Source organism: Colossoma macropomum, unplaced genomic scaffold (genome assembly GCF_904425465.1).
Source record: "Colossoma macropomum unplaced genomic scaffold, Colossoma_macropomum, whole genome shotgun sequence".
NCBI classification, from domain to species: Eukaryota; Metazoa; Chordata; class Actinopteri; order Characiformes; family Serrasalmidae; genus Colossoma; species Colossoma macropomum.
This window is the reverse complement of record NW_023494793.1, coordinates 24843618-24857056: the sequence shown is the minus strand read 5'-3', so window position 1 is coordinate 24857056 and position 13439 is coordinate 24843618. Positions and strand designations below refer to the sequence as shown.

The 13439-nt window shown below is 36.3% G+C and overlaps 1 protein-coding gene across 1 annotated transcript; it reads left to right on the top strand.

The window, feature by feature from the left end:
* Positions 1-7544: 7544 nt before the first annotated feature.
* On the top strand, positions 7545-12273 carry LOC118814073 (sialoadhesin-like). The gene is made up of 7 exons (XM_036579735.1): positions 7545-7554; positions 7673-7861; positions 9151-9342; positions 9537-9875; positions 10007-10273; positions 10978-11226; positions 11340-12273. The coding sequence occupies exons 1-7, from the start codon at positions 7545-7547 to the stop codon at positions 11498-11500; spliced, it is 1407 nt and encodes a 468-aa protein (XP_036435628.1). The 3' UTR covers positions 11501-12273.
* Positions 12274-13439: the final 1166 nt, after the last annotated feature.

Here is a 13439-nt window from a genome sequence, read left to right as displayed (position 1 = left end):
AAGTGGTGCTCCACATGTCATGTCACTACAGAAACACAGTTTTAGTTCATAGGCGGAGCCTTATTTTAGCCACACCCCTACATTTTAGAGCAGGAAATAAGATTGAATGTCTCATGCCATCATGCATTTGAATAAAATAAACATAATTAAGCTATAGGGTCACTCAAATCAAAGGAAATTAGTCTAAAGTATGAGTCAGTTAAAAGTCCAAAATGAGTTTTAAACTTCATAAATGATCCATATATTAATCACATTATAGTCATATAGTATTCTGTGTGTTTATGTTCAGCAGCTCCCATGATAAAATATCTAATCACAAGGCTAATAATTTGATAACTACCACATACAAACATGCAGAATCATAAGCAGTGAAAAATGCTCAGAAAAAGTTCAGAAAACAACCCCTTGTGCTGGATCCAGAGGTTTGGTTCTCCAGAGAAAGTTTATTGATTTAAATGGAAATTAAGCATTGTGGTGCATTCAGAGAATAAACACAATGAAACAATAATTGCTGTAGATCAGGGGTGTCGTGGAGATCTACCACCCTTGAGAGTTCAGGTCTAACACACCTGGCTTTAATATTCAGAACTATGTGTCAGACAGGAGCTGGAGCTAAACCCTCAAGGATGGTAGATCTCCAGGACCAGGATTAGACATTGGACACCCTTCATATGGTTTTCTATATGTGAAAATTAAACCAACCAACAAGGATTTTCTGCTCCTCTATGATTCTATTTATCAGCCCATTAATGCACTAAGTTCCGGTAACTTCAGCTGTGTTTGTGGAGAACCACCTGCCTGCTCAAAAACACCCACTTCACATGAGGAAGGACTTGCTAAATAACTGCTTAGTTGGATCAGGAGCGTTGGGAGCAGCGAAAACAGCAACATGTGCAGGGCAGGGGGTTCTCCAGAATCAGGGATGAGAACCACAGGTCTACAAGATTCACAATAGTGACATATTCACCACTCAAAAAAGTGAACGTCATTAAAAAGCGACAAATTTGTATGTTAATAAATTACGTGTTGGTGGTGATGAGTGACTGGAAGGGGGCAATAAAGGGGTCAATCAGATTTTTTTCTTGGGCCAGTGTCCCTGTGTCCCCACCCCTGGATCAGCACCTAGCACAGCTCAGAAACTGTGTTTAGACTTGGCTGTCAGTTTCGGACATAATACATTTATAAGGGTTTGTTAGAATTTGTCTAAAGCCAGAAATTGGAAGATGCAGAAGAGATATAGTGACTGACTTAGAAACACATCTAGAATAACATTCTCTCTGTAAACTAACAGAGAGTGAATGTTGTTGAATACTGTCATGCATGTTCAGAGAGAGTGTATAAGCTTTAAAAGTATTCATCTTCTTTGAACAGAGAGACCAAAAGATTCCATTGAAATCAGCTGTTATTCTTTTTCAAAATTTATTACATCCAACATGGTTACAGATATACAGTGATTTGGAAAGAAACTCTTCATATACACATTATATTTAACATTTTTTAACAGAGAGACCAAAAGCTACAGTGAAAGTCCAGCCAGCTGATCATGTGTTCATCAGAGAGAGAGTCACTCTGACATGTGAAATAGAAAGTGGAGATTCCTGGAATTATGAATGGTATAAGAATCATAATCTTCTCAGAGATGCTCAAAGGAAGAAATATGAAATCTCTAATGTTGATCAGTCTCATGCAGGTGTTTATACCTGTAAGGGAACACAGTCAACAGGCCGAATATACACACACACCAGTGAAGCTGTTACACTGACTGTATCAGGTGAGTGTGACATCTTTCTTACATTATTTCCACTAGAAACGCTGAACGCTAAGATTTTTAATGAAAATTTTAGGAAGTAACAGAAAGAGAAAAGACTAAAATGCAGTGTTTCTGTACTGCAGTGAGTCACCCAGTAAAGTCTAAAATACTTTAAAAGCCAGAGGGGATCAGAAAGTTTTTTACAGGGGTTTTTTTTCAAACCACGTCATGCGTCATTATGTATTAACGTCACTCAGTTTCAAAAAGAATGTCCTGCTTGATATTTAGGTTTATAATGCAAAAATAACATTATACTAATGAAGATATGATGACAATAGTAGATCATTCACTCACATCCTCAGAAGACATGTCCTTCACCAAGTTCTGACTGAGTTCTCCTTGAATGCTCTTTCAATGAGCTCACAGTCATCAGATTCATTCACTCAGGGGGTTCATAGAACAACTAATGATACAAAATACTGTTCTGCATGTTCCCTGCAATTACACATTTTCACCAAAGAGGTCTCCAAATCCCCCAAAATGACATAGTGTAGCTTTATCAGTTAAATGTGCAGATATGCATTACTGCTATGAAAATATCATCTAACTGTACAAATTTAAGATATAATAGATCATTATAATCAAAATTCTCTTCAAAATTTTTCTTACAACATTCAGTGAGTTAATGTAGCTCTTGTCATAAACACTGGAAACATCAGCTGATGGCAATAGTTTGCTTTCATATGAAATGTTTGTTAGAGTTTAGAAGAGTAATAGTGATCAATATAAAAACACATCCTGAATAAAATTTGATTTGTAAATTAATAGAAAGTAAATGTTTTGCATGTTCAGAAAGAGTTGATCAGTTTTAAAAGTTAAATGTTTATTTTCTTTGAACAGAAAAACCAAAAGCTACAGTGAAAGTCCAGCCAGCTGATCATGTGTTCATCAGAGAGAGAGTCACTCTGACATGTGAAATAGAAAGTGGAGATTCCTGGAATTATGAATGGTATAAGAATCATAATCTTCTCAGAGATGCTCAAAGGAAGAAATATGAAATCTCTAATGTTGATCAGTCTCATGCAGGTGTTTATACCTGTAAGGGAACACAGTCAACAGGCCGACTATACACACACACCAGTGAAGCTGTTACACTGACTGTATCAGGTGAGTGTGGTGACTTTATTTCTATCATTAAAACTGCACTGTGTAAGGTTTCTATTGAAGTAGTAGGATAAAAAATACACTAAAATATGGTGTCCATGTGCTGCTGTGAGTCACCAATACAGCCTGAAATAATTTCAAAGTAGAGCAGCCGGAATAGATTTGGCAGGGTTTTTTGGACCACTACGTCTTTAAGTATTAATGTCATATGCATAGGCTCAAAAAGAAAGACCAGCTAAATGTTTAGGTCTTAATTATAAAATGAACATTATACTGATGAAGAGACAGACAACAGTAGATCAAGCATTTACTTCCACAGCAGACCTACACCATGTTTTGACTGAGTTCTCTTTGAATACTCGTTCAATGTGCTTGGAATCATCAGATTCATCTACTCAGGAGTGCTGAAACACAACTGATGTTACATCCTACATCTGCTCTTAGCCACATGTCTTTTGAGACTTTAACACAAATCTATGTCTGGTTTTAAAAGGTGGAGAAAATTTTTAGCAAACCTTAGTAAATTAAGTGGGATATGTAATCAGCTGTAGTTCCAACATCTCCACCTTTTTCTTGCACAACTACTAGATTTTGCGTGACTTTCCCTCAAACACATATGCATGAATGAGACCCACATTCTGCGTTTGGGCTTAATTGGCAGTTTCATATATAACAAGCTTTCAGAATGCATCAGAATCTGGCGTAAAAAGCTCAGTACATCCAGCCCACTGTATGAGTTCATGTAGCTCATCTCATAGACACTGGCAACGACAGCTGATGGGAATAGTTGGCTTTTGTGAAAAGTTTGTTAGAGTTTGTCCACAACAAGTAAGTGGAAGATGCAGAAGAGTAGTAGCAGTGATCGACCTCAAAACAAATCTAGAATAAATTTCTCTCTTTAAACTTACAGAGAATGAATGTTGATGAATACTGTCATGCATGTTCAGAAAGAGTTGATCAGTTTTAAAAGTATTTATCTTCTTTGAACAGAGAGACCAAAAGCTACAGTGAAAGTCCAGCCAGCTGATCATGTGTTCATCAGAGAGAGAGTCACTCTGACATGTGAAATAGAAAGTGGAGATTACTGGAATTATGAATGGTATAAGAATAATAATCTTCTCAGAGATGCTCAAAGGAAGAAATATGAAATCTCTAATGTTGATCAGTCTCATGCAGGTGTTTATACCTGTAAGGGAACACAGTCAACAGGCCGAATATACACACACACCAGTGAAGCTGTTACACTGACTGTATCAGGTGAGTGTGGTGACTTTATTTCTATCACTAGAAACTGCACTGTGTAGTTTTTCTATTGAAGAAGTAGCAGGATGAAAAAAACACTAAAATATGGTGTCCTGTGCTGCAGTGAATCACCCAGTGAAACTTAAAATAGTTTCAAAGCTAGAGGGGTTGGAACGATTTTTACAGGGTTTTTCGGACCATGTCACACATCTTTAAGTAGTAACTTCACTCAGGGTCAAAAAAGAAAGTCCTCCTTGTTATTTAGGTCTGTAATGCAAAAATAACATTATACTAATGAAGAATAATGACAATAGTAGATCATTCACTCACATCCTCAGAAGACACGTCCTTCACCAAGTTCTGACTGAGTCATCAGATTCATTTACTTAGGGGGTTTATAGCACAATCATCATTATCAGCTATCATTCTGCGCATTGCATGCAATTACACATTTTCACCAAAGAGATCTCCAAATCCCCAAACTTACATAGTGTATCTCTAACAGTTAAAGGTGCAGGTGTGCATTACTGCTATGAAAATGTCACCTAACTGTATAAACTTAAGAAGTTATAGTTGATGATCAGCATTTATCTAAAATGTATCTGAAATTTATCTCTGAGATTTATCTCAGAAGATTCTTTGAGCTCATGTAGCTCATCTCATAAACACTGGCAACATCAGCTGATGGGAATAGTTGGTTTTGTGTACAATACTTGTTAGAGTTTGTCCACAGCTAGAAAATACAAGAGTAGTGGTGATCAACTTGAAAACACAGCTGGAATAAAACTCTCTCTGTAAACTAATAGAGAGTGAATAAGTTTTAAAAGTATTTATCTTCTTTGAACAGAGAGACCAAAAGCTACAGTGAAAGTCCAGCCAGCTGATCATGTGTTCATCAGAGAGAGAGTCACTCTGACATGTGAAATAGAAAGTGGAGATTCCTGGAATTATGAATGGTATAAGAATAATAATCTTCTCAGAGATGCTCAAAGGAAGAAATATGAAATCTCTAATGTTGATCAGTCTCATGCAGGTGTTTATACCTGTAAGGGAACACAGTCAACAGGCCGAATATACACACACACCAGTGAAGCTGTTACACTGACTGTATCAGGTGAGTGTGGCGTCTTTCTTACATTATTTCCACCAGAAAGCTGAAATCTGTCAAATTTTTTGTTAAAATTGGAAGAAGTAGCAGAAAGAAAAAAGACTAAAATGCAGTGTTTCTGTACTGCAGTGAGTCACCCAGTAAAGTCTAAAATAGTTTAAAAGCCAGAGGGGATCAGAAAGTTTTTTACAGGGTTTTTTTCAAACCACGTCATGCGTCATTATGTATTAACGTCACTCAGGGTCAAAAAAGAAAGTCCTCCTTGTTATTTAGGTCTGTAATGCAAAAATAACATTATACTAATGAAGAATAATGACAATAGTAGATCATTCACTCACATCCTCAGAAGACACGTCCTTCACCAAGTTCTGACTGAGTTCTCCTTGAATTCTCTTTCAATGAGCTCACAGTCATCAGATTCATTCACTCAGGGGTTTCATTGCACAATTAATGTGACAAAATATTGTTCTGCATGTTGCATGCAATTACATATTTCCACCAAAGAGGTCACCAAATCCACAATACTCACCTAGTGTAGCTTTTACAGTTAAACGTTAGAAGATGAAGAAGAGCAGGAGTGATCAACTTGAAAACACATCTGGAATAAAATTGTCTCTGTAAACTAATAGAGAGTGAATGTTGTTGAATACTGTCATGCATGTTCAGAGAGAGTGTATAAGTTTAAAAAGTATTTGTCATCTTTGAACAGAGAGACCAAAAGCTACAGTGAAAGTCCAGCCAGCTGATCATGTGTTCATCAGAGAGAGAGTCACTCTGACATGTGAAATAGAAAGTGGAGATTACTGGAATTATGAATGGTATAAGAATAATAATCTTCTCAGAGATGCTCAAAGGAAGAAATATGAAATCTCTAATGTTGATCAGTCTCATGCAGGTGTTTATACCTGTAAGGGAACACAGTCAACAGGCCGAATATACACACACACCAGTGAAGCTGTTACACTGACTGTATCAGGTGAGTGTGGCATCTTTCTCACTTCTTCTATCATTAAGAGTTTAAAGTGCATTACAACTGTAAAAACATCATCCAGTACTATATATCAGCAAATTTCTCTCAGAGATGACACCATGACTTCATGTACAGTCTGGCGCAAAACACTTTTTTATAAAATTTTCAGTCAAAATTACCATAAAGTAGGCCTAGAAGCTATTCATTTTTTTGTGTAGGGAAAAAAGCAGCAAATACGTATTTAACAGAAAATTACACAGAAGCCTCAACAACAAAATATATTCTGAAATTCAGTCGTTACTGAGCCCCCTTTTCGCCTTTATTACACGTTCTATTCTTACTGAGAGTTTTTCAAAGAAACATCAGAAGTTCATTGTTAGGACTGATTATTCCACATGTATATTTTTACAGACATAGTTTTTTTCTCCATTTTCAAAATAATACTCTCTTCATCAACATTGTTTTTAAAAACCTCTCTGTCCATAGAACAACACAAAGACAGTGCAAAAGCAACTCAGTAACTGAGCATGCCAGCCCAGTACAGGGTGACAACACCTCATAATGTGATGTGATTTACTTCAAGAAGAACACCGTAAACATGCACAATGATCAAAATATACAGCACGCAAAGTGACAGCAGTGTGTTACAAACACAGTAGGCTTTGGTTTGCAGAAGATGGATGGATGGATGGATAGATGGATGATACCTGTATAAAACCTTTTCTATCATTAAAATCATTTGCAACAACAGCAATTTATCCATTTTTTTTACTGTGATATTTTCCTCTGGTAGTACTAATACTAAATTACTAATTAATTTTTACACAATCAGAAATTATTTTTATTTTATTTGACAGTTAAAGTTAAAAAGCCTCTCACACAGTTAAAGACAAACACAAAGGCGATAGACAAGCCAAAACAGAATTATCTGATGATGTACAGTACAGTGCTCAGTTCTTTTAAAATGAATGCTCCACTGCAAACATTAAAAATGATCTGTGTCATTAACAAAATCAGATTTGAAAAACTCCATAATTCAAATGAAGAGAACATTTTGAATGTAGGTTTGATCTGAATAACTTTGTTAAAGTGCACCTTTCATTTGATGGAATAATGAACATTTAGAGATAATAGTGATTGACTGAGATTTGTGTCAGTGTGTCAATTATACAGGCAATAGTAGAGTTTTTCTTTTGATCTACTCCAATCTGGTTCCTTTGTAAAGTAATAATAATGTATTTAGAAATTAATAATGATGTATTTACTACATTAGAAAGATCTCAGTCTTGTTGGAGATGTTTTATTCTTTTATGGCTCATAGTGAGTAACTCTACTATCCGTTTCCTTAAACATTAAACCAATGTGAAAGTTACGTTTCTAAATAACATAAAGCTGATTGTCTAAATTCTCTCAACTGAACTTTGTTCTTCATCAACAGTAAAAGTCAGACCTACAATCACCTCAAACCATGAAGGAGCTGCACTGACAGGAAACACAGTGACTCTGTACTGTAACCTCCATCAGTCTGCTGGATGGACGTTTTACTGGTCCAAACACACACAGAACTCTGAGAAGGAGCCCATCACCAACGTCTACACCATCAGCTCAGTTAGTCTCTCTGATGGAGGTCAGTACTGGTGCAGAGCTGGCAGAGGAAACCCAGTCTACTACACACACCACAGTGCTGCACTCTGGGTAAACGTTAGTGGTGAGTAAGAGATTTTCGTGAGTGATACTATATAGCTCTGAATGTTAACAGCGTCAATAGAATTAAACAATCTATTTCACAATCACTGGCACTTTAAAGCCATCATAAATCTGAGGATCTTTATATGTAGTAGTTTAGTCCAGACCAAAGCAGAAACATATATATTGTTCCACTTTATAGTTCTGGTTGGCTTAGTGTTCACTAAGCATATTTCATATCAATCCATAAAATGTAAACAAAGGTCACTGATTGGGAAAAGAATTATGACATACATTTGGTGAAAATAACTACAATAATACCCAACAAACATTCTTAACCATGTTGTTCTCTGATCTAACCAAACCCTCCTCAAAGGACCTGCACCAGGGTTTGAACAGCAGTGTTCTCTAACAAATTACACTAACAGAGAAATCTCATCAGAACCGAATCTGCCAGGTGTGGCCATGAAATCATCGTGCATTTTACTTCCATATGATGTATTTCCAAGATAAACACAGTATCAGGGAGGATCTCTCTATCTGAGAGCTTCACTCACCAGTGTAAGTGGTGAAAGGGGAGGTGAAACATGATATTATTAGCTGAAATTATTTTTCCTGACTGCTGGTTCACAGTGACATAATCAAAAATCTGAAGATGTTTTACAGACAAAAGTCACTGAACTTTGCTGAAAGATTACCAGAAAATAAGAATTTTAGTTTTTTAAATAATTTGATGCTGTAACATGTTCCCCTGTTTTTGCTCTGCCTCCATCTGTGTCTGCCCTTGTTTTCCTTCCCAAGTCCAAGGGCTTGTCTCACACAGCAAGTTCAACAGAGACAGGCTTCCTGACTAAGTTTCAGCTTCACAAACCCCAACAAATGGAAGATGAAGATTCTTGTTTCACAAAGACATGAAGATTAGATATAATCTAACACACTTTCATAAGAAAGGGGGCAGTCAAAGGAAAATAAATAATTAAAAAACAGGAGTTTCCAAAGTTGGATTTCAAAAAAAATATTAAAAGACTGAGAGCAAGTGGAACCACCATGCATAATCTGCTAGACCACCAATTGTCACCATCAGATAAACAGCACTGAGCTCCAGTTTTGCTTCAGACAAAGGGTGACCTTTGCACAGTACTGTGCATCAAATGACGAGCAAAATAACTAGTTTAATCTCAGAACGTTGAAATTTTAATAACAGTGTTGGAAACTATTATTTTGTTACAGACAGCACTAAAACTGTGGCGTCCATAAAGCCTGATAAACAGGTGTTTAAAGGAGAGCCGGTCACTCTGAGATGTGACATACAGGCAGGAGGAGACACTGAGTGGACTTACAGCTGGTATAAAGATGACCGTTTGTCCCCAAACAGAAGAACACAGGAGTTCACAATCAGCTCTGTTACAGAGTCTAACGGTGGTAAATACACCTGCAGAGGAGAAAGAAAACATGACTCTCAGAGCTCAGAGATCAGTGATGCTGTTACACTGACTGTGTCTGGTGAGTCTGTGGATTTGTTTTAATATTCTCATTAATTATACTGTATGTAATGATCTTATCACTGTGTATAAACTTGATTTAGTCTATTATATTCTCCATGTTCTCTCTGTCAGATGTAGCTCTGGCAGTATTGAGTGTGTCTCCACAGAGCTGGCTGACTGAAGGAGACTCAGTGACTCTAAGCTGTGAGGTTACAGGCTCCTCTACAGGCTGGACATTCAGCTGGTACAGAGCTGTTCTCTACAGACAAGGCTTACAACAAATAACAGACATTCATGGCAACATTCTGTATCATGTAGAGCTCCTGTCAGACAGCAGAAGAGGAGCTGGAGGCTCCTACACTCTCAGTCCTGCTGCTCTAAATCACACAGGAGTTTATGTGTGCAGAGCAGAGAGAGGAGAACCAGCCTATCAGACACAGTACAGCACTGCACAGACACTATGGATCACTGGTGAGGAAATACAAAAGTGAATTAGTATATATATGCTGTATTCATCAAAACCATTATTTCAGTGAACAGTATATTTGTTTAGCATTAGTATTGATCAACATGCTACATGTGTATCTTGTGTGCATGTTCAGGTTCATCTCCTCCAGCCTCTCTGATCATCAGTCCCAGCAGAACTCAACACTTTAGTGCTGGCTCTCTCTCACTGAGCTGTGAGGGACAGAGTGACTCTACTGGATGGAGAGTGAGACGATACACACACAGTGGGGAGGTGTCAGATTGTTCATCAGTTACAGGATCTACATGCAACATCAGCTCCCTCTACACATCCCTCACTGGAGTTTACTGGTGTCAGTCTGAATCTGGAGGAGGAAGTGATCCTCTCAACATCACAGTGCACAGTGAGTCTCCATTATTCTTAGCAGTATAGGGGTTCAATACAGAGGGCTACTGAATTTTTTAAAGCTATTTAATTACTGAATTAATTACTAAAAATTAAATACTTTCATACTAGAAAACACTTCAGTGTAGAAGGTTTTAATGCCCGTATAATGCCTTTATTAAGTCTTAACAAGCCAGTAGCTGGTTACTGGCTGCTCATTACTACTTTATTGAGCAATAACTAAAATGAATTAGGAGGATTTTTATTTGTGAATTATACATCATTAAGTATCACTGCTAGTCCACTAGCTTAGCTTTAGCTTTCCAGACTGAAAACATCTTTTTACTCAAGAATGCCAAACTCACAGAACAAACTAATCAGTGTTTTTTGACTTGAAACTTTGTAAAGCAATTTTCAGTCTAAGAAAGTCATTATTTAATAAAAAATTCTAAAAATAATTATGCGCACAATCAATACCTGAGTAATGGGTCTATTTGAAATGCACTTATTAATGAGCTCCATTATAAAATACCTCATTGGTTATGTTGCATCATTTTTTTACTGCTTCTTTAATAAAACATATTTTGTGTTTCCTTTTGATTCTTAGTTAATTACCAGCCTCTAACTAAAAAACTGACCTTCTACTCTAAAGTACAATTTCTAGTTAAAATGTAAACCTAAGAAGGTTTTACTTCAGTCTAGTTCATTTACTCTCTCCTACAGATGGTGATGTGATTCTGGACAGTCCTGTCCATCCTGTGTCTGAGGGAGATTCTCTGACTCTCCGCTGTTTATTTCGCTCCACAAAGCCCTCAAACCTCACAGCTGATTTCTATAAAGATGGATCACTGCTCCAGACCCAGACTACAGGAGAGATGATCATCCGTACTGTCTCAAAGTCAGATGAAGGTCTCTACCACTGTAAACACCCAGAGAAAGGAGAGTCACCAAAGAGCTGGCTCTCAGTCAGAGGTCTGCGGTTTTCAACAGAAAATCTCTAAAAATCATAACACTTATTTTCATTAAAATGCACTCAACAGTCATTTCTATTCTACATTACAGTGATTATACTGTGTGTGTATCAGGTTTGTCCAGTTCAGGAGCTCCAGTCTCAGTGCTCAGTCTGCTCAGTACTTTAATGGCAGTGCCTCCATATTTGCTGGTGTCCATCGTGCTGGGGGTCAAATGCTACAGAGCTCGAGGTAAGAACTCAGTCTCTCTGTGTGTTTATTCAAAGTGTCAGTAGTGGTTTTTTTACTACTATATAAAATCTGAAGAAAGACTGAAGTGAAATGTTCATCATTGTGTTTTTCACAGCTAAACCTGATGAAGAGAACAGAACATAAGCAGTGATGGAAGCTGGAGCATCTTGAGTGCTGAATATCAAGTTTGTGTATTATAGTTGCAATGATTAGAGACTGATAAGAAAAGACTGTTACACAAGTATCTTAAATAGACAGAATTTCCTAAATACTGTCCTAACTTTATCCTTCTTAGTTAATGTTCATAAAAAGTCATCAAATAAAATACTGCAGTGACGGTGCTGAATAATGAGGAGAGTTGAATGTGTGGCTGTTTATTTGGAGGAATAATGTTCTAAAGGCTAAAGCTTTGAGAAATGGAAACTGAAACTGCAGAGTTGAGATGTCACAGCAGAGGGCGCTGTCACAGTATTATTAATTTACAGTTTATCACACTTTAGTTTTGTTTTGTTATTTTTTACATCAGTAGCAGTGTAAAAAAACGTAGAAAACTTAAAAAATAAATAAAGCAGCTTTTAAACAGTTTTGATTAGGTGTTGTTTCGGCTGTGTGTGTATCTTCAGTCGCTAACAGACGTAACGAATGTGATTGAGTAGTTTAGGATCTCCATACTAGAGATAAGACTCTCTTAGATAAGATATGATCCCTAAATTAAGACAAGATTTGCTTCTACAGGAACTCCTGGTTTGGGTTTTAAGGAGTGAAGACAGAAAAGGACCTGAATACATTTAGACTGTCAGAATTATTTTAATAGGAATAATTAGAAGAAAAAAAAAATCTCTCATGCATTAAAAAACCATAAACCATATTGACGATATGCTCCTGTCTCTTTTAATGGTCCTTCATCCCTTAGCAAAATTTTGTGCCTTTCCTCTACGATATAAAAGGCCAGTCCATTTTCCATTTAAAGCTCCTTTGTGTTAATATAAACATTAAATATATTTTAGATATTTCAGTGTAAAATAATGAGGGAAAAATAGTGTAATTATTTTCATACTGTGTGGTGGATTTGAATCATTTTTTATTTTCTTTGGTTTTGTTTTGGTATTATTATATTTTTCCCGTTGTCATGGGTTTTGATGCTTAATGTATTCTAATCTGCTTGTTTAGTTTTATCTTTTGGTCCTTTATCTTTTCCTTATGACTAACCAAACTAAAATATTCATAATATAATGGTGACACAATGCAGTGTGGTCATATGTTTTAATATTCTCATTCTTGTATTGTATTAATTTATTGTAAACTAACTTTTGATCCTTTTTTTAATGCAGTTAAATTATATTTATAATAAAGTTGTGTGTTCATGAAAGAAAACATTGCTTTGATCTTTTATCTAGCTTAAGTGAAACATCAGTGAAACCAAATTAGAAGTACTTTTTTATTTTTGCTGATATCTGGAATTAACACATTAACACATTTTTCCTAACCACCACACTTATTACGTTCTGTTCTTTATTCAGAGACTGAAGTGCTAATTTACCTGTGGGGAAACCTCGGGGTCTTCTAGGCCTTCAGCCTAATGATTTCTGGGAACTGAAAAATACTTGTCTGCAATTTTAATGCATTTTTAAAAATATATAATCTTTATAGTTGTTGTATTTAATCTCTGCAATGATAAAACTCTTATTTTAATGTTAAGGTTTGGTTGGAAAAAAGGATTAAAATCCTGAAACAGAAAATGACACTTTGTTCTCCTCTGTGAAAGTTCTGGCTGCACTCCAGCTCACCACACAGCGTTTTACCACTGCTGTGATACAAACCCAATTCCAAAACAGTTGGGACAGCAGGTAAAATACAAATATAAACAAAGCAGTGATTTGCAAACTTTTACAGCACTTCAATGAAAATAGTGCAAAGAAGAAATAAAATATTTTATTAAATATAAATACTTCAGTGATTTCTTGTACAAGCCCAATTTCAAAA

What these genes read in the sequence shown, in the direction of transcription:
- LOC118814073 (XM_036579735.1), top strand. An exon ending in TGTTACAGAGTCTAACGGTG is followed by an intron (nt 9,343 to 9,536) that starts GTAAATACACCT and finishes TCTCTCTGTCAG; the next exon opens with ATGTAGCTCTGGCAGTATTG. An exon ending in ACAGACACTATGGATCACTG is followed by an intron (nt 9,876 to 10,006) that starts GTGAGGAAATAC and finishes GTGCATGTTCAG; the next exon opens with GTTCATCTCCTCCAGCCTCT.